The sequence below is a fragment of the Manacus candei genome, unplaced genomic scaffold (assembly GCF_025592945.1).
Source record: "Manacus candei isolate 608988 ecotype Guabito, Panama unplaced genomic scaffold, ASM2559294v1 h1tg000073l, whole genome shotgun sequence".
Lineage (NCBI taxonomy): Eukaryota > Metazoa > Chordata > Aves > Passeriformes > Pipridae > Manacus > Manacus candei.
Genome location: NW_026138121.1, coordinates 4,718,046 through 4,742,588, shown reverse-complemented (window position 1 = coordinate 4,742,588; position 24,543 = coordinate 4,718,046). Strand labels below are relative to the sequence as shown.

Genomic DNA, 24,543 nt, shown 5'->3' with positions numbered 1-24,543 from the left:
CCGCTATAAAGGCGGCCGGAGGCGGCGGCACCGGGAGGCGCGGCGGGACCTGACGGTGAGTGCGGCGGTCCCGGTGGCTTCCAGTCGCCCCCTTTCCTCCCCCGTCCTGGTGGCTCCGGCCCTTCGCTGGCCGGGGAGGGAGGAGCCGGTTCCACCGGGGAAGCGCCGGTTTGCCCGGGGAGCCGCCGGTGCCCGGAGCGGGGGCGGCTCCGCGCGGGGCCGCGGGGCGGGAGCGGGGCCGCGCCCGGGGCCGGGGGTGTCGGCGCGGACCCCCGGGAGCCCCCGGAGCCCCCCGGGCGGGCGCGGGGCCGCCGGGGCCGGGCCGCGCTCGCCCCCCGGTGGCGGCGGAGCGGGGCGCGGTGCGGGGCGTGGTGCGGTGCGGGGCGCGGTCCCGCCGCCGCCGCCACCGAGCATCCTCCGTGACCGCCGTCCCGCGGGGCCCGGCCACCCGCGTGTCATTCCCCCGTGACGCCCCCGTGCCAGCCCCGCCTCGGCCCCATCGGTGTCGTGAGCCGGCCGTTCTCTGCGCGGGCTCAGCGGCTTCATCCCCCGGTCCCCGGGTGCGGGTGCTCCCAGCCCCTCCTGCCCCCCCCCCCAGCCTTCCCCGAACTGGTGTGACTGGTCCTGGCTGTCGCAGGTGCCCGTGGACCCCGGTGGGGTGTGTGTGTGTGTCCGGGGGTGCCCAGCCCGGCCGGGTGAGGCTCTAACGCAGCCGAGCACCTGCCGCTTCCTTGCCCAAATCTCGGGGCTCCCCAGCCGGGGACGGGGAGCCTCGAAAGCTCTCGCTGGGCAGAGGTCGCTGGAAGCGGCGCCAGCCCCGAGGGAGGGGAGGGGACGATGACCCGGCCCCGGTCCGTCCGTCCCTCCTTGGTGGCTTTGGCAAATCTGCAGCCGTGAGTCAGGGCGGAGGTTTTATCTCCGGGCTCCGGGGTGGCACCTGGGCCGTGTCGTCGGCCCGAGGATCGGGACATCGGCGCGTGACGCGGGCGGCGAGGGCCGGGGGGGGTCTGGTCAGGGTGTGGGAACACGTCCCCCCCCCCGCCCACTACCTGCCAGGGCTTGCCTGGACATGCTGGGACTTGCCTCGCGGTGAGGTCATCCTGTTTGTGTGCTCAGACTGCCAGGAGATAGGGAAGCTGGATTTCTATTTTTACTCCGGGATGCTGAGTCTTGGGCACAGGGTTGGGGTGGCCCCCGGGGCAGAGCGTGGCCCCCCCAGCCCCCGGGCTGGAGGCTCTTCAGCTGCCCGGTGGCACAACGTGCCTGGTAATGGAATCACGGAATCATTTAGGCTGGAAAAGATCTCCAAGATCGAGTCCAGCCTTTGACTGAAGACCACCTTGTGAAACTAAACTAGAGCATTAATGCCATGTCCAGTCATTCCTTGAACACTTTCAGGAATCTGGGAAAGAAATGTGGCACAGGTGATCCAGAGGGGCTGCAGGTGCTGAATCTGGGCAGAAATCCTCCCTGCAGGAGACTGAGAACCCTGTCCTTGTGGAAGTTTGGGGGTGTGAGTGAAAGTCTGGGTGGGGTGTCTTTCATGGTCTGGATTTGGGGGTCCTAGACTGGCTGGGCAGTCAGAGCTGTCTTGCAGGGATTTTATTTCCATGAATCTCTTTTTCTTAAACAATTTTAACGAGTGTGGCTGTCCCAGCAGGGGCAACCCTTAGCTTGGAAAGCTGTCAAATCCCAGAGCATTGCTCGTCTTATCAGTTGGACTCGATGACCTGGGAGGTCTTTTTTTCCACCTCGACAATTCTGATTCTATATTGAGGTTCCTCATAACCGTGGGTGGTGTGAGGGATCCATTATCCCCACACATGTGTCAGGGGAAGGACTGCTCGGAAGGAAAGGCTTTGCCAATTACTGTGAAGGTCAAGGCTTTTGGCACCAATTTGAAAAAAAACAAACAAGGTCTTGTCTCTGGTTACTCAACAGCTCCCTGCAGATAAGGAGGGTGGTTAGCACAGTGGTCAAGCCTGTGGCATGCTCTTGCAGTTGCTTAAAGGTTTCCTTACCACTGGGTCTGGGTTCTTGTGATGAAGAAACTGGCCAGGAAAACATCCTGTTGCTTCACTTGCCCGTGTGCCAGCTTGCCTTGTGGCTGTGTGGAAGTGGAATGCAGTGGGGTTGTGGATGGAGCCTGTGGCAGCATCCAGGTGCTGGATGCTCTGCCCTGGCAGGGCTTTCCCTGCTGGAGGAAGGATGGGGAATGTCGACATCTGCACCTTCCCCATCCTTCTGCATCTCCCTGGGCTGTGTGTGACCTCAGCCATGCTCAAGCCTCTGCCTAAGATGCCACTAAAATCCCAAAAGTCAAAGTCTGGATGAAGCTGGTGGGTGTCAGTCCCCTCTGGGCTGGCTCACTGCAGAGCCCAGCCCAGCTTGTCCCACCTTGGCTACCGTGTGCTTTGCTCTGGTAGCCAGCACGCTACCCTTGAGTTTGCTCCTGGCTTTCCTGAACCCCGGTAACTCTCTCTGGTTTCCCCCCAGCTGCCACCATGCCCCTGTCCCACAGCAGGGCTGGGCAGACACCCTGCAGCAGCAAAGTGTGCAGGAACCTCTTTGGCCCCGTGGACCACGACCAGCTCCAGAATGACTTTGAGGACAAGCTGAGGCAGCAACTGGAAGAAGCTCAGCAGCGCTGGAACTTCGACTTTGAGACAGAGACTCCCTTGGAAGGACCCTTCAAGTGGGAGAGGATCTTCCTGGCTGAGCAGCCACCCCAGGGGCCCCACAGCCTGGTCAGGGCTGTCATCAGCAGTGACAGCAGGAGCTCCTTGGTCCGCAAGGTCCCCTCCAGGGACTGTGTTGGCAGGATTCGCCCCGAGGAGTCTCAGCAGAGCTCGGAGGTTTACAAGGCTGGTTCCCCACAGGGCTTGAAACGTGGGCAGACCACCATCAAAGGTGAGTGCTGGGGGCTTGGTGTCACTCCGTGGCTGCTCGGTGGCATTGGTGTCATGGTAGGGACAGACAGAGGGGACTGGGGTGCCAGAGCCCTGCCTGGCTCCAGGGCATGGGGAGGAGACCATCTTCCATGGATCTCCCTTGGGTGAGCAGAGCCCACCTTCCAAGGGGAAAAAGGCCACCAACTGGGTGCCTTTTGGTTGCTGGGGGTTAGGCAGGGGAATTCCATTGGGCTTGTGGGTTTTGTAGGTGAAGATGCCCCAAAATGGTTCATCACTTTCAGTTCCTATGGCCAGACCCAGTCACAGAACATTAAGGGGTTGGAATGGACCTTAAAGATCATCTAGTTCCAAACCCCCCTCTCATGGGCAAGGACACCTCCCACTAGCCCAGGTTGCTCCAAACCTCATCCAACCTGGCCTTGGACATTCCAGGGATGGGGCAGCCACAGCTTCTCTGGGCAACCCCTGCCAGGGCCTCACCACCCTCACTGTAAAAAATTTCTTCCTAAGAAATTTCTGCCCTCTCAGGTCAGGGCCTGGGGTGGAAACACAGGTGAGACCAAACAGAAGAGATGGTGGAGACATGCAGGCTCTTCTCCCCAGGAGCTTTGGGTGGGGGAGCTCTAGGATGGAACCCTTGGCTGATTTTGGGGTGCCTCGCTGGGGACACCTTCCTCGTCCTGCCCCACTGCTCCCAGCAGGCTGGAGGCACTTCCCAACCCTTTCCTTCTGCCCTCCAGACTTCTACAGTGCCAAGAGGAGGATCGTCCCTGCCAAGCCCAAGCCGTGACACGTTGGTGGCTCCTCTGCCATGGGGGACAGCTGCTGATGCTGCCGAGCACGGGGGGTCTGTGGCTTCCCCCCACCCTGTGCTGTGTAAGCTGTTCTGCATGAAGCAATGTAGAGTCTGTAGTTCCCTATTTATGAGTAGCTCTGGGGTCCTGAGGGACCTTCACTGTGTGCAATGTAGAGGAGGAGCCTCTGGCAAGGGCTGGAGCCCCACACTGGGGGTGGAGGAGGACTGAGATGGGCCTGGTGGGACTGAGGCACTGCCCTGCCTGTGCAGAAGTGCCCTCTGCCCTGTGGTGGTGGGGCCAAGCATCCCTGCACCGTCCTGCTGTCCCCTGCCTGAGGGCTGGCCATGGGGGACACTTGTGTCCCAACCACCTGATGGCACCAGATATCTTTAAGACAAAGCCACTGATGTGGGTTGAGGAGCCCTGAGACAGCCTGGCCCTGAGGACACCCCGGCTGCTAGCACGTGGGAGTGCCCTCTGTCCAGCAGGATGGACCCAGCAGTGCCAAGCACTTGTCCATGAGTGACCTGGAGGCTGCTCCTTCCTACAGCTGCTTGGGAGAGGAAGCTGCTCCCTGGGCAGCCCTTCCTTGGGGTGACCCACCAGTGGCAGGAGGTGACAAACCCACTGGAGGCCCCCATTTGGAACAGCAGTTGGGGGCCCAACACTGCCTGGGAGGCTTTGGGATCCCCTGTGCTGTACTGGCCCAAAATCCCACTTTCTTACCTTGTTGTTGGCTTGAGTGGTACTGTTTGCCCTCACATTCCTGCCTCCTCCAACGCTGACACCAGGCTGGGGAGCCCCTGCTCTGGCTCTGTTGGGCTCCTCTGGGGATGATGCTGAAATAGGAATTGTAGCTTGTTTTCCTGGACTTTTTCTCCTTTGGGGCTGAGGGGAGAGGACCCTCACCTGGCTCTGCAGAGCAAGGACTTTGGTCACCTCTGGGATGGCCTGGAGCAAAGGCTGCTCAGTCCCAGCACTGAAGGATGAGTCCCTGCTCCTGAGGGACTCTACACTGTCGGGTCTCAGCACTTTCATGGGGTTCATCTCCTCCTCTGCTGGATTTGGACTCTGGAAACTGGTGCAAGATGGTCCCAGGAAGGAAAGGGATGGGGTTGACCTCTCACCTTGCACCACGATGCACTTTGCTGTTGGTGAAGCTGCCAAGCTCCCAGCACTAAATGTTTATTTATATTAAAAATAATACTATTAAGTGTACGTGGGGAAATGGGAGATACATGTTTGTCTACAAATGTTAACTTTCAATAAACACTTGCCTTGTGTAAGGGAATTGGTGTCTCTGGGTTAATGGGAATATTTGGGAGCAGGGCCTGGCTGTGGGGAGGAAGGTGCTCTGGGTCCCTGCCTGGTTCTGGAGGTTGGGGGTCCCTCTGGGGGTGCAGCCCTGAGCTGAGAGCTGCAGTTGTGAGGGCTGAGAGGGATAAGCACAGGGCTTAGGGCATGTTTTTTAACTCCATTGCCTTAGGACAGGGGTCTGGTGCTGCCACCATGAACCCAGCAGAAGGCACTGTGTGGGATCTCACTGCAGGCCCCTGTGTGAAGGTGATTCCTCTTATGCACCTTGTTCCCCCTTTCCCACTGTGCCCCCACTCCTAACCCCCAGTGCACTGTCCTGGGGGACAAGTGGCCATTAGCCACGGGCAGGCTGGTCCCATCCCTTCCTCCTGTGGTGCTGGGTGGGTAAAGTGGGTGGCCATGAGGGCGACCCACACTGTGGGATGGGGACACACGTGGTGTCACCACTGAAGGAAATGTGTGGCAGCAAGTCCCAGGTGGGACTGAGATCCCCTGAGAGTCAGGGGAACCTCCAGCACCAGCTGCTTCCTCCGAGGGCTGAGCAAGACCTGGATGCAGACTCAGGTTCTGGTTAATGTGACAAGTGACCTGCTTTGCAGAGGGCCCAGATGAAATTAAAGTTTTGATGGTGACAGCCTCGTGTCATTGCTCAGCACCTGCCTGTCCCCAGGGTGTGGGGTGGCACCCACGCAAGCCCATGTCCCTGGCTGTGCCTGTGGGGCACAATCACACAGCCTTTGAGCTGCTGCTGAGTCAAACCCTACAGATTTAGCCCCTGTAATCTTTCCCCTTACGTCAGCCCTTCCAGCCCCCGTGGCTGCTGCCAACTGCTCCCCTCTGCTGTCACCTCCCGTTTGCCAGGAGAGCTGGCGAGGAGGAAATGAGAAATAAACCAGTGAAAAGCCCCTTGTCCCTGTTTGCAGGCACAGCCAGGGGCTGGCCCTGCCGTGCCAGAGGGAGCTGGGCACTGAGGCTTGAGCTTTGAGTCCCTGGGACACTCCAGGACTGTGTGTCCCCAGCTCTGGGTCACAAAATGGGCTTCTAGCAGCTGAGGAACGGATGGAGTTCTCCCTCTTTCAGCCCAGGTTGTGTTTTGCTGCTCTCATCCCAGCCTGGCCTCAGCACAGAGCAGGGATGTTGGAGTTCAAACTCCCACAGGAGGAGGGTCAGGTGCTTCCCCTCCCTTCCCTACTATATTGAATCCCCTTTCTCTGAGACCTGCCCAGCATCTCATCAGGGCTGGATTGTACCCTCTCTCCTGGATCTTACCCTCCCGTGGCTGGTGCTGACCCTGGCACAGGCTGCTGGCACAGCTCTGCCACTGGAAACACGATGTCAGAGCCTTGCTGGGGCAAGAGGGCACAAACCAAGCTTGCTTAGGGATATTTAGGGGTTTCCCCTCAAAAGCCTCCTTGGGGAGAGCAAAGCAAAAACTGAACCAGCAAACAGCACCAGGGGTTGTGAGATGTGGGGACAAACAGCTCAGAGGAGGGTTTTGCAAACCGAGCCCCCCAGCCCGGCTGTGGGGATGCTTCAGGGTGGGGCAACCAGCACCAGCTTTGCTCAGATGAGTGGAGAAGAACCAGCTGAGCCCTCAGCTGACCCATAAATGCCCTGATGGAGCAGATGGACCTGAGGTGGCTGCTGCTTCTTTAGGTCAAACTGCAAACGAGCAGGACGTGTCTGGGAGGGTGGGATGGAGTGGGTTCCCAGTGAGGGATTTAACCAGCTGAGATGGGCAGAGTTGCTCAGGGCATTGGCTTCCACCTCCTGTCCTGCCTTGTGAGCCTGGGGATCTTAATTCTAGTTATGACCTAAAGATAATAGTTTGTGTTTCCCCTTGCTTGAGTTCTCTTCCCATTTTTCAGTTAAAGTGGAGCAAAAATGCCCATGACCCACCAAATCCCCCCTTTCCCCTTGTGACCCAGAGCACATGCAGCCCACAGGCTGGGTTTAGTGAGTTTAGTGCTGGGTTTAGTGAGTTTAGTGCTGGGTTTAGTGGGTTTAGTGCTGGGTTTAAAGCCAAGTTAAAACTCAGGCAGGAGCCTTGGAAAAAAGCATCAAAGAGCAGCACAGTGGGCGAGATCTCCAAACACTGGGACTAAAGAGCCTCCACAGGGGGGACTTGCAGGTTGTTCTGTTGTTGTTAGGATGTTGTGATCTGTGGGTTATAGATAGTCCTGTACTTTGGGTTATTTGGAGCCTTAAAATAACATTTGCTGTTTCCCTGCTGTTTTTCCCCTGCCCTGGACCATTGCAGACGGGCAAACGATGGGGATTTCTGCTGCAGTTCCCAATGCCTTTGCAGAGCTGCTCTGGGATCTGAAGGGTTTGAGGGGACCCTCTGGATGGGTCCTCCCCACACCCCACTCGCAAGGCAGCAAACAGGAAACGTGTGAGCGCCGGCAGTTGAGTGTCACCCCCGAACGGAAAGCGCCTTGAGTAAGAGAAAATGAGAGCTCAGGCACGGGCTGCTGTGGGACCAGCACCTCCCCTGGCCCGGGGGGCCCCACTGCCTCGTGTGCCCCAAAACTGAGGGTCCCTCCCGGCACGTGGGAAGGGTAAGTTCTGCTGCCCCGGGGGTAGTTCGTGCGTCACCTTAAGGAGTAGAAAAGAGGGGAAATAAGGGTTTTTTCTTGCTGTTGGTGAGCTGTGGGAGGTTTTTCTTGCTGCTTGTGGAGGACTGGGGGCTGGGGGCCCTTTTCTGATGGCTGGGAGCAGCATGGGGGGTTTTGGAGGGGAGGCAGGTTGCTGGTGATGCCGTGGGGGGCCTTGCTTGGCTGGGGGTGCACAATTCCCACCCCATCCCCCTGTTTGTTCAGTGCCTCTGGGGTGCACTGGGCTCAGCCCACCCCCTGGGGCTGGGGCAGGTAAGTGGGGGCTTCCTCATTCCTTAAACAACCCCCCTGCCCCCCCCAAAGCTCCCACTTTTGCTGCCTGGGGGCTCCCACTTCTGCTTTATGGGGCTGGGACCACCATCAAGGCACTTGGTTTCTGCCCTCCCGAAATGTCCTGTGGGACTCCTGCAACTCCACATTTAAGGGGTTGGGGCTGGTTTTGGGGCCTGTTCCCACGTTTCTGGAGCACACTGGGATTGAGGAGAATCGCTGTTTCTCATTGCAAAAGGAAAGAGGGCTGGGGAAGCCGGGGGTCTCCCCAGGCTGGGAGAGGAAAGCTGGGCTCAAACACGGCCCCGGCTCTGCGTCACAGCTCTCCTTGGCTGTGGGTTCCTTCCCTCGGTGTTTCAGCTTTGCTGCACAGAGAACAACCCCTCACAGGGATGGCACAGTGGCTGTTGGTGTTGGCCACCCCCCCCCCGGGGCTGGGGAGAAGGGAGTGGGGGGGTCCCCAGCCCAGATCCCACAGGCCAGGGCAAGCACACGGCGTGATGGAAACCTCCTATGATGGAAACCTCCCGAGGCCCTGCCGCTCTCCCCGGAGGTGACTCACGGCTGTGAAAACTGGGGGAGGAATTTTAAAGCTGCTGCCGAGCTCTGAGGAAGCAGGTGGAACCACCACGTCCCACTCAGACCTCCAGCATCGCCTTGGCTGGTCCTTTGCTGGCGTCACCTCCCGGCTGTGTCACCTCCCAGGTGGCCTTTGAAGGGTGCCCTGTGCAACCTCCACAGCCAGGGCACGGGGAGGTTTGGGATGGGTGCTTGGCTGGTGGCAGGAGAAGCTGTTCACCCAGTGTGTGCTGGGCTGGAATCCAGGGGGATGGCTGGGGGGAATGGCCACTGTTTGCTGTGGATCCAGGCTCTGTTTGTGCTGTGCAATCGGAGATGAGACCTTCTCTTCCTATTGCCAAACCCTTCTTGCACCAGCAAAATGAACTTCCAGCTTGGTCTCTCTCTGCCACCTCCCACCACGCTGGAGCAAAGCTTTCCAGCAAGGACAGAGCCGGCCAAGGCTCAGCACCCACTGGTTTCCCAGGCAGGACGGAGCTGGAGCCATGTCCGAGCGCCGGGCGGGCACCAAGGGCCGGCGTCTGGGCTCCAGCCGGCGCAGGCAGATCCAGGAGGGCTCCAGTGAGGTACCAGCACCTGGCCCAGGTGAGGAACAGCCATCTGAAATAGTGCAGAGGGTGCAGGACTTCCTCAGGGAGCAGGACAAGGACCAGGCAGGGTTCATCACCCGCTCAGACATACGGGTAAGGGATGGGGTTGTCTTCTGCAGGTGGCTGGAGACTGGGTGATGGGTTGGGTTATCCCCCTGATTTGCTCTGTTTTTAGAGATTCCAGGAGGAAGGTTTCCCGTGCAGCACAGAGGAGCTGGAGCTCGTCTTCGATGGGCTGGATGCTGCTGGCACGGGGAGGTTGAGCACCGAGGAGTTCACTGCCGGGCTCCGTAAGTGCCACACGCTGCCTCCAAACAGCCCAGGCTGATCCTGGGCACGGCCCCAGTGCTCTGCTAGAGGGGTGGGAAGTGCTCCCCTTGCTGTGTGGCACGTGATGCCCCCGGGTTGTCCCCATGCCCGGGTCTCAGCCCATGGCTCACCTGGTGAAGGGTCCCATTGTGCTGTGGCAGCTTGTTGAAGCCATGGGGTGCGAAGTGCCAGAGGTTTGGGCTTTGCTGGCACCCCGGCTGGGCACTGAGCATTTGGGATATCTGTTGGCAGGGCAGTTCCTGAGCTCCCAAAAAGCTGCCAGGGAGCACCGGCGGCGGAAAACGGCGTCCAGGAGGGTCCGCTTGGTCCTCCCCAGCCCGGCCTTGGAAGGGGTGGACAGCGAGGAGAGGAGACACTTCGCTGCCTTTATGGACCAGCTGGGCACCAACAACGTCTCTGAAGAGTAAGTGCCCTGCTTAGCACCCATGGGTGCCCTGCAGGGAGGGTAGAGGGGGAAAGGCCTGGGGCAGGAGATCCCTGTGCAGACCAGGAGCCCAGAAATGTGTTGGAGGTGCCTTTGGCTCAAGCACAGGAGCAGGGGACAGGATCCCAGTGACCCCAAAGCTCATCTGTCCCCACACATCCCGAATGGCATGAGCTAAACAACCCAGGGCCCCACAGCTGGCCTGGTTTTGGGGGGCCCTGGGGGATCTCACCCCAAAACACCCCTGTCCCTGCAGACAGGAGATCTGGCAGCTCTGGGTGAAGCTCCGGCAGGACGAGCCCCAGCTCCTGGGCAACCTGGAGGACTTCCTGGCCAAGATGAGGCACCACATCCAAGAAGCCAAGAGCAGGAAGGAGGCTTTGGAGGTGACCCTGAACAAGTGAGTCATCAAAGGGCAGTGGAGAGGGATGGGACGTGAAGGATGGGGACAGGGATGGCAAAGATGGCTCATCCCAGCCATGGGAAGAAACCTGAGTGTTCTCAACATCTCCATCAGTGGCCAGAGCAGAGGTTTCACTGGTCTTTGGGGTTGGGCTCCCTCTACAGTCAGGGATGGGATGGCAAAAGGGCTGGACTGTGTTGGACATATCCATGCTGGGTGAACCCCCCTGGGCAAACCTGGCTGCAGCCAGAGGGTCCTGTGGGCAATGTGGGGCCCCAGGGGCCTGCACCCCCTGCAGCAGGGTCTGACCACCCACCCCTTCCCCTCTCTGTCCCCACAGGCGTGTGGCTGAGCACGACAAGGAGGTGCAGCAGCTCTGCGAGGTCCTGGAGCAGCAGATCCAGCAGGAGCAGCAGCGGCTGGAGCAGAAAGTGGGTCACCAGCTGCTCCTCTTCCTTTGCTGCCCACCCCAGGGGGGACCCAGCACCCTCAAACCCCCCTGGCAGCTCCCAGACGGGTGAGTGGGTGCCAATGTCCTTGTTGCCATCCCAGAGCATGGCCCGGAGCCAGCAGCAGGGCGTGGAGCTGCAGCGGGTGCTGGACGCCAGCGAGAGGGAGGTGCAGCGCTTGGTCATGGCACAGATGGAGGTGGGCTGGCCCCAAACCCCGGCCCCTTTATGTGTTATGGGTTCTCTGGGCTGTGCTGTAACAACACCACGGTGTTGTACAGCTGATCCCAGTCTGTCCCCACCAGCCCCTGTAGCAGGTTGTCCCACAGGACCCTCATCTCCACCTTTTCCACCCCCATCCCCACACTCCCCCGCACCCCCAGAGGACACAAGTTGAGTTTCCCACCCACCATCCTCACGGGGGGTAGGGGGAAAATTCAGCCCAGGGTCCAGAGGAGATGGTTATCCATGAATTATTTTACCTGGGGATTTTGGTGGGCTGTGAGTGTCCTGGTTGCCATCCCACAGCTGGAGCGGCGGTGCCGCAGCCTCCGCAGCACCCAGCAAGTCACCAGCATGGAAAACCAGGAGCTGGAGGCGAGCAACAGGATGCTGGAGGATCACCTGCAGCACCTCCACCAGCAGCTCAAGCAGACCCAGGGGCACCTGAGGACAATGAGGGCTACAGTGGCTTGGGAGCACGTGGAGGAGCCAGGGTGAGTGGCCGAGTGATGTGTCTGCACATTATGTGGTTTCCTCCTGGATGGGTCTCAGTCATCATGGTGCTTCAGAGGTCTCCATGGTACAGATTAACCATGGCTTGGTGTGAAAAGCAGCAGGGAAAAAAGGCAGGACTATCAGCACCATGCACTGCACCCGTCCCTTGAGGACAGTGCCAGCAGAGATGGTGATGCCCTTCACCCAGAAGGACCCAGCTAGGACTGCTCCAAGGGTGGTGGGGTTTGCTGTCCTGCTCTATCACTGCCCTGGGGGCTGAGGAGAGCCCTGGGGCAGGGGTGGATGTGGTGAAGAAGATGCAACTGCCATTTTGACCCCTGTGCTCTGTGTTTGCAGGGACAGAGACGTGGCAGAGATACCCAGCGAGATGCCAATGTCCCCACAGGTACTTGAGCTGGGTGTGTGGGCGCAGGACGAGGTGTCCACACTCCAGAGCCTTGTGCTGCTCAATTTGGGACTGCTGGGGAGCCCAAGAGCACAGAGTGCTCCTGCAGCTGAGGCACTGCCTCCCCTAAAAGCTTCCTCACATGGGGTTGTCACGATGCCATGCAGATGTTTGGGAAGGGAGGGGGCAGCAGCACCTTAGTTCTGGTACCCCCAAGACTTTGGGTGGGTACATCTGGATACCTGCTGAAGAGCTCAGCACTGTTTCAGGTGGATACACTCCCTCACCAAGAGTTTTTCTCTTTCCTCTCCCCTTCTCACCTTGTTTCCTGCAGATGAGTCCGGGGAAGAGCGAGAAGTTCCGCTCGGAGATGCGGATCAGGCTGGGATCCCAGAGTGAGGAACGCAAAGCCAAGAACACCCACCAAGTGTAAGGGGTCCTGGGCAGCAGCTGCTGCTCCCACATGTGCCCCTGGGGTCTGTGAGCCAGTGCTGAGCCCCCAAGTCTTCCCTCCACCCTCCCCAGGCAAACCATGATACTTAGTCCTTTTAATGCTCCCCTCCCACCCACTCATCTCTCATCCTGGAGATCACACCTCTTATCCCAGCTCATCACTCCCTTGGCTCAGGAACTTGCTGTACCTGGCAGAGAGATGTCTTTTCATGTCTGATAATGTTGACATAGATACTTGTCCCCAATGCTTCCCGTGTGAACCCCAAGTGCACCCAGAGGGTAAATAAAATCAGGTTTGGAGAGGGATGGGGTGAGGTGGCAGATCAGAGGCCCCCTGGGACTGGCCAAGGATGGGAGGGAGCTGGAGCCTGATGTGGGAACTGGGCTCATTCCCCCCCCCCCCCCCCCATTTTCTGCCTTTTCCAGGGTTTGGGAAATGCTGCCAGCAGAAATAAGCATTTCAGGAGCCCCTCCGAGAGTGAGCTCTGCAGAAGAGGAGCCCTTCCCAGAACACCTGAAAGAGGAACACTTCTCTGACCAAAGCTCTTTGCTAAGAGAGATGAATGATGCAATAGCAGCTCTGAGCAAACATCTGAAGGCACAGGCACCGGGTGCACCCCCTGCTCTGGCAGACGCTGCCAGTCACCCCCAGGATGATGCTGAGCCCCAAGCAGGGCAGGAGGCAGCCACAGCCCATGGAACAACCCCTGGGGTTCTGCAGGACACCCTCCCTGGCCATGTCAGCCATGAGCTGTTTGAAGGAGACCTGAAAGAAGGACCAGCCACAGCTGAGTTTCGTGCTCTGGATGTGACACAGGCTGGTGCGTCCGTGGGAGCCGGGCACCACATGGCTCAGGAGCCAGGGGCAGAGCAGGGAGAGAGCCCAGAGGAGGCACAGAGGATGATATTCCTGCAAGGAAAGGGTGCTGGTGTGAAGGAGATGGTGCTAAAGGTGACAGAGCACCTGGGAGAGAGCAAGGAAGCAGGAGAGCAGGCAGTGATGGAGGTGGAGGGAGCAGGGTGGATGCAGGAAAACACAGGTTGGGAAAAGGCACAGCTCCTGGGAGAAGCTGAGGAAGCAGGGATAAGACAGGGAGAAAGTTTGGAGGCAGGTCTGGGGCCACCTGAGGCTGGGCAGGCAGGTCTAGCAGTGGGACAGTGCCTTGCCTTGGAAGAGGTTCAGCCAGGAGCAGCTCCAGGTGAATGTGCTCCAGGTGAACATGCCCTGGGCATGGCACTGCAGGAACGGGCTCATCCATCACTGGGGCTCTCTGAGAAACTGGAAATAGAGCTGGGAGAGCACCTGGAGCCAGAGCCACCGTCCCGGGGTGAGGCACAAGTGGGAGCAGCCCAGGGGGATGGTGTCACCCCGGAGGTGACCGCGGCTCCCGGCCCCGGGGTGCAGGAGGAGGAGGAGCAGGAGCGTGTCGGGGCCGAGCTGCAGCCCCAGGGAGAGCCCTCGGGTGCCGAAGTGCTGCCAGCCCCAGCTGAGCACGGAATGAGCTGCAGAGCCGGGGGCGAGGAAGAGGAGGTGGAGGAAACACAGCCCAGGGAGGCAGAGCTGCAGCTGCAGGGCGGGTCCGTGCGGGGGGACGCGGGGCGGGGAGGCAGCGCGGGGGTCGAGGGGCCGCTGGCAGCGGCTGTGCCACCCCCCGACGTGCGGGAAGGGGGCGTGGGAGCAGATGTGGAACCGCTGGAGGCCCAGAACAGCGATACCGACACCACGCGGGTGCTGGCAGAGGGGGAGGCAGGTCTGCAGGTCTCGAGCCAGGCTGGATCCCCAGGGACAGAGCAGGGAGGGAGCGTGGATCCAGGTGTGCAGCCACTGGAGGAGGAGGACGAGCCACAGCTAGGGCTGGGGGAAGAAAGGGGGGCTGCTGAGGTGCCCAGTGAGGGTCCTTCCCTCACAGAAACACCTGCAGGGAGCTCAGGCCTGTGTGGGCTGTTCCCAGTTAGGTCTCAGGCGTGGGAACTGGAGGAGGCAGAGGATGCCCAGGCAGACGTGCAGCTGCGTGGGGGTCTCAGCCCAGAAACCTTGTGGGGAGCGAAGGGTGGAACAGACATTCAGCTTGAGGAGGAGGAGGAGGGTGGGGCACAAGGACAGGGGGAGTGTGAGCTGCCACAGGAGCCTGTGCTTGATCCACATGGAGCAGCAGTTGGGCAGGGAGAGGGGGTTGGTGCAGGTGTGCAACCACAGGAGGCTGAAAGCCTGGACACACTGGAGGACCAGAACACTGCTGGCAACGTGCAGCTGCTTACAGAGGTGGAGGAGCTCAAACTGACCCCAGGAGGGAGCACAGAGGCAGATCTGCAGCTCTTGGGTGAGGCTGGATCCCCAGGGACAGAGCAGGGAGGGAGATCAGATCCAGATGTGCAGCCCCTGGATCAGGTCAATAAAGCAGAGTTTCTGGAAATGGAGGCAGAGGATGCCCAGGTAGATGTGCAGCTTTGTGGGGGTCTCAGCCCAGGAGCCCCATGGGGAGGGGAGGGTGGAACAGCCATTCAGCTCGAGGAGGAGGGTGGGGCACAAGGACAGGGGGAGTGTGAGCTGCCACAGGAGCCTGTGCTTGATCCACATGGAGCAGCAGTCGGGCAGGGAGAGGAGGCTGGTGCTGGTGTGCAGCTGTGGGAAGGGGCTGCAAGCCTGGACACATCAGAGAACCAGAGCACTGCTGGCAACGTGCAGCTGCTTACAGAGGTGGATAAGCTCGAATCAGCCCCAGGAAGAAGCACAGAGTCAGATCTGCAGCCCCTGAGTGAGACTGACTCCCTGGGGTCAGAGCAGGGAGGGAGTGTGGATCCAGGAGTGCAACCCCTGGACCAGGTGAATACAGTAGAATTAGTGGAAATGGTGGAGACAGAAGACTCCTGGAGTGATAAGCAACTGAGTGGAGATGCCAACCCAGAAAACCCCCAGGAAGAAGGGTACCATGCAGCCATGGAGCTCGGGGATGAGGCTGAGGACTGGGGACAAGGACAGGGTGAACGTGGACTGCCACAGGAGCCTGTGCTGGACACACTGGAGGACCAGAGCACTGGTGACAACGTGCAGCTGCTTACAGAGGTGGATGAGCTCAGACTGACCCCAGGAGGGAGCACAGAGGCAAATCTGCAGCTCTTGGGTGAGGCTGGATCCACAGGGACAGAGCAGGGAGGGAGACTGGATCCAGATGTGCAGTCCCTGGATCAGGTGGATGAACAAGAGTTAGTGGAAATGGAGGCAGAGGATGCCCAGACAGATACACAACTGGGTGGGGGTCTCAGCCCAGGAGCTCCATGGGGAGGGGAGGGTGAAAAAGCTGTTCAGCTGGAGCAGGAGGAGGAGGATGGAGGACAAGGACAGGTTGAGTGTGAGTTGCCATTGGAGCCTGAGCTTGATGTGCAAGGAGCAGCAGTCTGGCAGGGAGAAGGGGCTGGTGAAGACATGCAATCACAGGAGGAGGCTGAAAGCCTGGACACACTGAAAGACCAGAGCACTGATGCCACTGTTCAGTCACTTGCAGAGGAGGAGGAGCTCAAAGTGCCTCCAGGAGGGAGCACAGAAGCAGATCTGCAGCTCTTGGGTGAGGCTGGATCCACAGGGACAGAGCAGGGAGGAAGCACAGACCCAGGTGTGCAACCACTGGATCAGGTAGATGTACAAGGGTTTCTGGAAACGGAGGCAGAGGATGCCCAGGTAGATGTGCAGCTTTGTGGGGGTCTCAGCCCAGGAGCCCTGTGGGGAGGGGAGGGTGGAACAGCCATTCAGCTCGAGGAGGAGGGTGGGGCACAAGGACAGGGGGAGTGTGAGCTGCCACAGGAGCCTGTGCTTGATCCACATGGAGCAGCAGCTGGGCAGGGAGAGGAGGCTGGTGCTGGTGTGCAGCTGTGGGAAGGGGCTCTAAGCCTGGACACATCAGAGAACCAGAGCACTGCTGGCAACGTGCAGCTGCTTACAGAGGTGGATAAGCTCGAATCAGCCCCAGGAAGAAGCACAGAGTCAGATCTGCAGCCCCTGAGTGAGACTGACTCCCTGGGGACAGAGCAGGGAGGGAGTGTGGATCCAGGAGTGCAACCCCTGGACCAGGTGGATAAAGCAGAGTTAGTGGAAATGGAGACACAGGACTCCTGGACAGACATGCAGCTGTGTGGGGGTGCCAGCCCAGAAACCCCCCAGGGAAAGGGGGACAATGCAGCTGTGCAGCTCAGGGATGAGGCTGAGGATGGGGGACAAGGACAGGGTGAACTCGTGCTTGATCCACAGGGAGCGAGAGCCAGGCAGGGAGAGGGGGTTGGTGCAGGAGCACAACTACGAGAGGAGGCTGAAAGCCTGGACACACTGGAGGGCCAGAGCACTGGTGCCAATATGCAGCTGCCTACAGAGGAGGATGAGCTCAAATTGACCCCAGGGGGGAGTGCAGAGACAGGTGTGGCACCCCTGGGTGCAGCTGGGATGTGGGAAGGGGAGCAGAGCCTGACTCCAGGTGTTGGGGCAGGTCTATGTGCAGCTCACATCACAGACACGTGGCAGGGAGCTGCTGCTGCACATGGGCCCCCTCCAGCTGAGGCTGATTCGTATCCTGGGCCTGCAGAGGGTCTTGGTCTGGAAGCAAAGCTGGGAGCACCCACTGGTCCTGATGGGCACATCCTGGGGGATACCCAGGCACTGGAATTACCACAGGGAAAGAGGGCTGCTGCAGAGGGGAGGCCTCTGGATGGAGCTCAAGGTCTGGAAGTGGTGCAGGGAGAGAGGCTGGAGGCAGGGGTGAGGAATGTAGTGGAAACCCAGGGTCTAGGACGAAGTCAGGGCCACGATGACGGTGTGTCTGCACCGGCCTCCCCGGTCTCCGAGGTGCCGTCACAAACTGGCCCAGCAGAGCTGGAAAGGATGATGCAGGAGGATGTTCTCATTCCAGATGTGTGGCGGTTTTCTGCTTCAGGGCAGGCAGCCCAAAGCGAGCTCCAGGAGCAGGTCTCAGCACAGGGACACCAGGTGAGGATTCACACCCCTGCCCAGCGGCCGGAGGGGAAGACACCGCGTGTGGTGGAACCAGAGCAGGCGGCTGCCGGACCTGCTGAGCCTCCAAAGCAAGAGGTGCCACCAGTGTCAACCCCTCAGCTGAGGGTCCAACCGCAGGAAGATGCTGGGAATGATCAGTTGGGGGTGGTTCTCACAGACAGCTCCCTGGGGGATGCAGCCAACAGCTGTGTGCAGCCTCAAAGGCAGCTCTTGGGAGAGCAGAGCGAAGACCTCAGAGCTGGTCAACGAGAGAAGCCGCGAGAGTTTGGTCAGAAAACAAGCCAGGAAGGCGAGCCCAGCCCAGGAGAGCCAGAGGCTGTGACTGCAGAGGGAGCAGGAGCTGCCCCAAAGGGTTGTCCTAAAGCTCCCCTGGACCCAGACCACCTCTACAACGTGCTGTTTGTCGGGGACTCCCACGTGGGCAAAACCTCGTTCCTGTACCGGTTACACGCCGACAGCTTCAACCCCAACCTCACCGCCACAGTGGGTAGGTCTCCTCCAGCTCTCCTCTCTTGGACCACCACTGCAACTCCCTTTCCTCCACCCCACAAGCTGCTGGTGATCTTTACATGCCTGTTACAGCTCACACCAAGCGTGTGGTACAACCCACCCCCAGGGACCAACCAGAACCACCAAATTCCCACGCCTGGATGCTCGTGAGCAGGCACCAATACCAGTGGCTCTCATGCTTCCCCCTTTGCCTTTCAGATCTATTCTCTTCTCTTCACCCCACTTCTCCCAGAGTCCATATTCTAAAATGAAGAGAGTGGTGAATAGTATTTAGTGATGATATTTGCAGATCTCTTTCCAGGGGTATGTTAATCTCAACTTGAAAGTAAACATACATTAAGCCATGAGCACTGTAATTTTTCAATCATTTTGTACCATTTAAGTGCAAAAATAACCCCATTTAACACGTAGTTTTTTAAATACATAAAGGCAAATATTGTATCTATCTGTTGTGGCTTGGCTAAGCTCTTTATATTTGCATTCTTACATATTTTTCTCTTGAGTACAAGGGTATAAGAGTACAAGGGTATAAGAATACAAGGGTATTCACTTCTCTTAAACCAACCCCTGGAGCTGCAGCCTCAGTCCACTCTGCACCATGTTCCTTCTCCATCCATCCTCTGCCACAGGGAGGAATGCTACAGTATCCAAATATCCCCTTTGGTGTCTTCCAGGCCTGGATTATCGGATCAAAAACCTCGTTGTGGACAACAAGCGCTTTGCCCTCCGCCTGTGGGACTCAGCTGGGCAGGAGAGGTGAGGTGCTGTGCTGTTGCTGAAGGACACAACCTGTGGCTTTCTTTCTCCTGCTGGTTTGGTGGAAGTGAATGTTCTTGGGTTTGCTAAGCAAAGGAGGGGTTAAGGAGGGACTCTGTACAGCACGTGATCTGATAAAGCACAATAAAGGAAGTAATTAAGATAAAACTGGCCTCTGCCATCAGGACAAGAGCCAAACCTGGGGGTAGCCTTTTTTTGTAGACATTCCCAGTTATCCCTCTAGGATTTCACGTCACTCTGAGGCAAAACCTCCTCAAGCTGTGCTGGTGACCCTCTGAATTGCTCACAGGTACCACAGCGTGACCAAGCAGTTCTTCCGGAAGGCGGACGGGGTCGTGCTCATGTACGACATCACATCCCAATACTCCTTCTCCGACGTGAGGTACTGGCTCAGCTGCATCCAGGTGGGTGAAGTCCAAGAGTTCTTGGAGCTGCTGGTGACTCTGAAACCAGCATTTCCCCACCTCACCTCTGCCACTGGTTAGGGATGGACATCTAGGGGTGGCCAAGCGCTTTGACAGGGGGACTCTGCTTGGCTTTGGTTATAAAATAATTTTTCTTGGAGGATTTAAATCAAATACAGACAATTTTCATATTTTTCCAGTGTTTCCTGGAGTAATTTGTTGATAGCACTGTTAGGATAATGAGCAACTCTTGAAAAATTAAAAACCAGCACAGAGGAGTGGAAAATGTTGAAACTGATTTTAGAGGAATGGAAAATGTTGAAGCTGACTTTGATAATGCTTTTAAATCAAAAATCATCCACTTCAAGTCCTGGAAAAGGGGAGGTGACTCATGTCTTACTAAAAACTTCTCGTCAGAGATTTCCATTTGAGTACAAAGCCACTGTTTAAGATCTCTGGAACAAAATAGGATGTTGCCTTGCTCAGTGCATGTAAATCCCAGCCAGAACACCTCCAGGAGGGTTCCTGAAGCTAACACAAAGTAAATTCATTTCATGCCCTGTTAGTAGGCCAGGACAGATGATTTAAGGGGAAAAAATAATTTCTTAAATGCTGTTAAACTTGTTTAAGAATTTACAGTTTTGTTATCAGCCCAAATCCATGGGCATCCTTTCATGGTGTTCCAAGAAGTGTGTAGACAGTGTGGCCAGCTGGGATTCAAGGGAGATTCAGATGCTCTCCTGATTCTCCCCTCTTTGATTACTCAGGAAGCAGCAGAGGATGGAGTTGCTGTTCTGCTTCTTGGGAACAAAACCGACTGTGCTGCCGAGAGACAGGTCCCTGTGAAGGAGGGGGAATGCCTGGCCAAGGTAGGTGGTGAAGTGTGTCCACCTAAGCTTGGCAGGGACAGCTATGGATGGATTCCACCAGCCTGAGGACCTGGAGAAAGGTGGAATCCCCTAATTTACCCCTCATGCACCAGTGGTTGGCAAAGTGCTCTCTGGACTCATCTCTTGCCCTTCCCTGCCTTGCTTTCCCTTTGCTGTTTTAGCTTCAGCTCAGCACCACCCCAGTCAATCAGTTTATGGAACTGGATCTGTGAATTAAAACATTTTCAGCTCTGCTTATCTTTGCTGTGAAGTGTCACACATCTTCTTAGCACCATAAAAACAATAAACCCACCAAGCCCTGTCCTGCTTTAAAGATACTGAAATACTTAAAGTACAGTTAATCTCTACAAATATAGATGGTTAATAAAAATTAGGTGAGAAGAATGAGAAGAATCTCATCTTTACCGAGTTAATTTTAAAGTTTATGGGAGTTGGGCCAGTATCCATCGAATGGTTTTACAAAGGAGGCAGCAGGGCAAGGGAATGAATAGATGCTTATTTTCCCAAATTGGTCACTGTCAGGCACAAATGAGCTGGTAACATCTAGTTATGTCTCTGCTAACCAAAGGACATCACATCTCATACTGCTTTGCAGTGTCAGCCTTTTCCTTGGTGTTAAAAGTTGGAGTCATAGCGACCAGAAAAACTGGATTTCACCCTCACATTCCAGTAGATAAGTTATTGAGTTATATGTTTCCTTGATTCTTTCCTGTTTCCCCTTGACAGTGACTGTCCTAGGGCTGTTTATTCCCATACTAAGCTATTCCAGGGCAAGAATATTACATTTCTTTTTGGGATCTGTGTCTTCCAGGAGCATCAGCTCATGTTCTACGAGTGCAGCGCTGCCTCGGGCCACAACGTCTTGGAGTCCATGGTCAGCTTCATCAGGTGAGGGGAATGGGCTTGGGTTCTGCCAGCTCTCCTCTGTTTAATGGGCTCCCTCCCTGCTTTTTTAACTCCAAATTCTGGTGTGTCACTGCCACCAGAGACTCTGTGTGTCCAAACATCAGGGAAAACTCAGGGCAGCACGTGCATGGCTGGGGTGAGCCAGGGAAGTGCTGTAAGTTGTCTCCTGAACACTCAGAATTGCAAGGAGATCAATAAAACCCTTTTTGGGATGCTGCTGGTTTCCCTCTGCATTGACTGAAACAAATTCTGTCTGTGATTTGATTTAGGTTGGTGTTTTTAGCAGAGTCCCCAGTTCTCAGATCACGCAGAGCTGGAAGGCTCCTGACTCCTTTCAGCCTTGCTGAGCCTCCTTTTCCAAGGCTTGTCAAGAGAAAGAGCACAGCAATATGAAATATAGGGAAAATACCCACCTAATTTGCTTCCTTTTCTCCCAGGTTGCTCAAAGTTCGTGAAGATGAATTAAAAAAAAAGGCAGAAGAGGTACCAAAGGCACCCCAGAAGAAAAAGAACTGCTGCTGGTGATGGACAGACCTGCCCACCATGATTTTAAACTGCAGGGACAGCCAGAAAAGCATAAAAATAGCCCTTGGACACCTTCTCTGCTCCCTGTGTGTTTTTCTTGCCTGATGTTCCTTGGATGCTGAGAGCAAAAGGCACTGTGGAGAAGCTCCTGCCATGCCCCAGGGCACACCAGCCCTCCAAAATGCTCGTTGGGAAACTTTATCACTTTCTTTTGGAGATAAAAAAAACAAAGAAAGAGTTAGAAAAGGAACCTGGCTGGATCTGAGATGCTGGAATGACACTGGAAGCAACAGGGAGCAAAACCAAGCCTTGGGATAGAAGAAATGAATACCTGGAGTCACCCAAGTATATAAAAAAAGGGGGTTTAAGGCTGTTGGTGTTCTGGGCAGTGGGGACTTTTTGGATTGGATTTACCTGGAACAATGGGACATTCAATTCATCCTAACTGCACTTAAATCTCTCCAATTAGGCAAGGTAAAGCTAATTTTTCCCTCTCCTGGTTCATCCTGCCAGTGAGCAGTGATGGGTCCTGACAGAAACCTACTGAATATTTTGCTCAAAATAAGTTCAAAAGCCCCAAGAGCACATCCAGGCTAACAAAAAGATAAATGCTTCTGAGAGCTTTTTTCATCCTGTTGCCCCCAGAGCAGATTTTTGGACTATTGTAGCAAATCCCAGGCTGGGCAGGGAAGAGGGAGCTGCTGCATCCTGTCCTTCTGCAACTGAGCCAGCTCTTTATTGGTTTTAAACCCAGCTTGAAAAGTCTAAATAAGCACATGTCACAATTTCAAGGGTTGTTTTCTTTTGTTTTCTTTCTACAGCTTGATACAACTGTATTTTTTGCAGGGGAAAAAAACCCCCACATGCAGACTAAATAAATAAGAATGCCAGTGCTTATGTTTTAGTATTTTTATCAATTCTGTGTAAATTCCCAGCAGTTCAACGGGAGTATTTAAAGACTGTGTTTATATGCAGGTTTTGGGGAAATAATTCTGCCTAGTTGGGTTTGCTTTTTGTTATTTATATGAATATAATGGCAAAGCATAATAGTAGCCAGTTTCTGCTTTAGAAAAATAAAGTGACAGCAAGAGTGGGGTTTCTAGTAACACCATATATTTTTATATATAATTATATATGTTTTATATATCCCAGCTTCACCAGCCAGGTATAACTTTGCAGCGACACAGGAATTTCTGAGTCTTTCAGGATGGGTTATCTCCCCTGCACACCCCAATTTATCTCCCCTGCACACCCCAGCTTGTCCCCCCAGCCCTCTGTACTCTAAATTCTCCATCCCCTACGTGTCTTCCCCAAGCCTGTCCCAACTCATCTTCCCTTGGCCCTATCATTTAAATGCTTTCTTTTCTTGATGCAGTATATTTATGCTCCCATTCCATGTCTATCCCTCTTTACCATGTTTCTTTATATGACATTTTTACTGCTGGAGCACCTCCTTGGGAAGGGTTTATGTGGCTCAGCTCAGAGCTGGGCCTGGGTTTGGTATTTAGGATACCTGGAATGGCTTCTTGTTTTTGTTTAGGCTCATCTTCACTATTTCTGCTTTTATCTTGCCAAGAGTACTTTGCAAGTTTGACCCATAATAAGAGATGCATCATAACAAGATCTGTAAAGTTTGATCCACAACAAGAGAAGCTGAAATGATGGATCAACCCAAAAAGGTTCTTTTTACTGGATCTGCAACACTTCCTGGGCAAAGCCACCCAGCCACCCATCAGATCAGCTTTTCCCTTTGCCTAAATGTGCTGGGATTAAGTGTGGAAGATGCTGGTTCACTGAGTGGCAGCAGGATTGTGCAGGAAAGGGTTTTATTTTGTTTTATTTTATTTTTATTTATTTTTTACATTTTTATTTATTTTATTTTTTTTAATTATCTGTGGAGGCTGAAATCTCCCATTAGATGGCAGCAGCTGCAGCCATTCCTCCCAAATGCAACATTGCTGCTGCAGAGAAGGACCACCAACAGGGCCCAAAGTGGGAGCTGAAAAATAAAAGCCTTCCCAGAACAGCAGGCAGAAAGAAAAAGTCTGTCTTGTTCCACTGGAAATCACCTCTAGAAAAAAAGGCTGGAGTTTGTGCCCAAAGCACGAGTTACTCCAAACCTCCACATGAAACTTGGAAATGAATTTTTCATTGCCAGGCTGGGAGAAGTACCAGGAAAGCAAATAAATCACGTTGGAAAACATGGGCATCTTTTATCTTTAATAATTCACCATCCCGGCAAACATTCCCACTCTGGAATCAAAGGCACCACTCCTCTGCAAGCCCTTAAATGCCTGCATGAGCATTTGGAGGAGGATCAAGGCCTGAGATATTAATAGCAAGCGGGAAATGCATATTTGGACCACAGGAATTTTTTTTTTTAAACCAGGTTGTTTCCTTTTAAACTGTAATTCCTCAAGGCGCTCCACAAGAATTAGAGGAGCTGCCTCAGCCAAGCCAAGATTGGGAAGATCTCGGATACCAGCCCAAAGCCAGCAGGCGTTTACTCCCGTGGGTGAATCCACCTTGGAGAATCCAGAGGAGCTTCTGACAAGTCAGAACAAATCTTCAGCCAAAGCTTTCAGTGTCCCAGCCAGGGGGTTTGGGTCTTGCCCAGCAGCATCTCCCAGAATTTCACCCCATTCCCCCTGAAAGGCAGTAAAATCAGGATGAGGAGACCATCCCACTCCCCACACTGTGATTGACAGGGCAGGAACTCCAAACCTGGGAAGTCCTTTTTCTCACAATGTTTAATTCAGCTGCAGAATTCAGCGCTGCAGGAAGTTGTTGAGGTCAAGAACTTTTAAATGAGGCTGCTCTGAGCAACCTGGTCCAGTGGAACAAGGGCGGTGGAATGAGATGATCTTTAAGGTCTCTTCCAACCCAAACCATTCCAGGATTCTGTGAAAAGGGAGCAGAGAGATACCAAAAACACCTGTCTCACCACCAACAGCTGCCTCTGAAAAATGCAATTAATTGCAATTAAGAACTAAAGTCCAGGCCTGAGAATGGGGTGAGACTGAGACCTCCTGTTCCTGCTTTCTCCTGAGCTTTTCATGCTAGGGGTGGCTCCAGGGACCTTCTCTTGCCCCATCTCCCAGCCCTTTACTCTTAGAAGTCTTTCCCACAATTTTTTAGGGCTTTCCCATGTTTTTTAGGGAGTGTTAACTGCATGCTTATTGCTTGTCTCTTGAGTTGTGGGAATGGGCATCCACGTCCCCCCTGGGGTTGGATGTAACTGGAGTTCAGGGGGGCACTGGATGGGTC

General features: G+C 55.6%; 2 protein-coding genes across 2 annotated transcripts; both read left to right on the top strand.

The window, feature by feature from the left end:
- CDKN1A (cyclin dependent kinase inhibitor 1A) lies at positions 1-4,988 on the top strand. The gene is made up of 3 exons (XM_051808716.1): positions 1-55; positions 2,497-2,910; positions 3,653-4,988. Exons 2-3 carry the CDS (start codon positions 2,505-2,507, stop codon positions 3,700-3,702), a joined length of 456 nt encoding a protein of 151 aa, XP_051664676.1. The 5' UTR covers positions 1-55; positions 2,497-2,504; the 3' UTR covers positions 3,703-4,988.
- A 3,990-nt stretch (positions 4,989-8,978) lies between these two features.
- On the top strand, positions 8,979-22,204 carry RAB44 (RAB44, member RAS oncogene family). Its single transcript, XM_051808719.1, has 16 exons — positions 8,979-9,176; positions 9,259-9,373; positions 9,645-9,816; positions 10,094-10,237; positions 10,581-10,671; positions 10,793-10,888; positions 11,218-11,405; positions 11,764-11,812; positions 12,147-12,241; positions 12,692-13,086; positions 17,161-17,751; positions 18,449-18,530; positions 18,841-18,955; positions 19,723-19,824; positions 20,657-20,733; positions 21,189-22,204. Exons 1-16 carry the CDS (start codon positions 8,979-8,981, stop codon positions 21,274-21,276), a joined length of 2,598 nt encoding a protein of 865 aa, XP_051664679.1. The 3' UTR covers positions 21,277-22,204.
- Positions 22,205-24,543: the final 2,339 nt, after the last annotated feature.

Bases quoted from the DNA above. Each gene is read 5' to 3' on its own strand.
- CDKN1A (XM_051808716.1), top strand. From the start codon at position 2,505: ATGCCCCTGTCCCACAGCAGGGCTGGGCAGACACCCTGCAGCAGCAAA. The intron at 2,911-3,652 runs GTGAGTGCTGGG...TCTGCCCTCCAG, and splicing joins TGGGCAGACCACCATCAAAG to ACTTCTACAGTGCCAAGAGG.
- RAB44 (XM_051808719.1), top strand. From the start codon at position 8,979: ATGTCCGAGCGCCGGGCGGGCACCAAGGGCCGGCGTCTGGGCTCCAGC. The intron at 10,238-10,580 runs GTGAGTCATCAA...CTGTCCCCACAG, and splicing joins TTGGAGGTGACCCTGAACAA to GCGTGTGGCTGAGCACGACA. The intron at 12,242-12,691 runs GTAAGGGGTCCT...TGCCTTTTCCAG, and splicing joins GCCAAGAACACCCACCAAGT to GGTTTGGGAAATGCTGCCAG.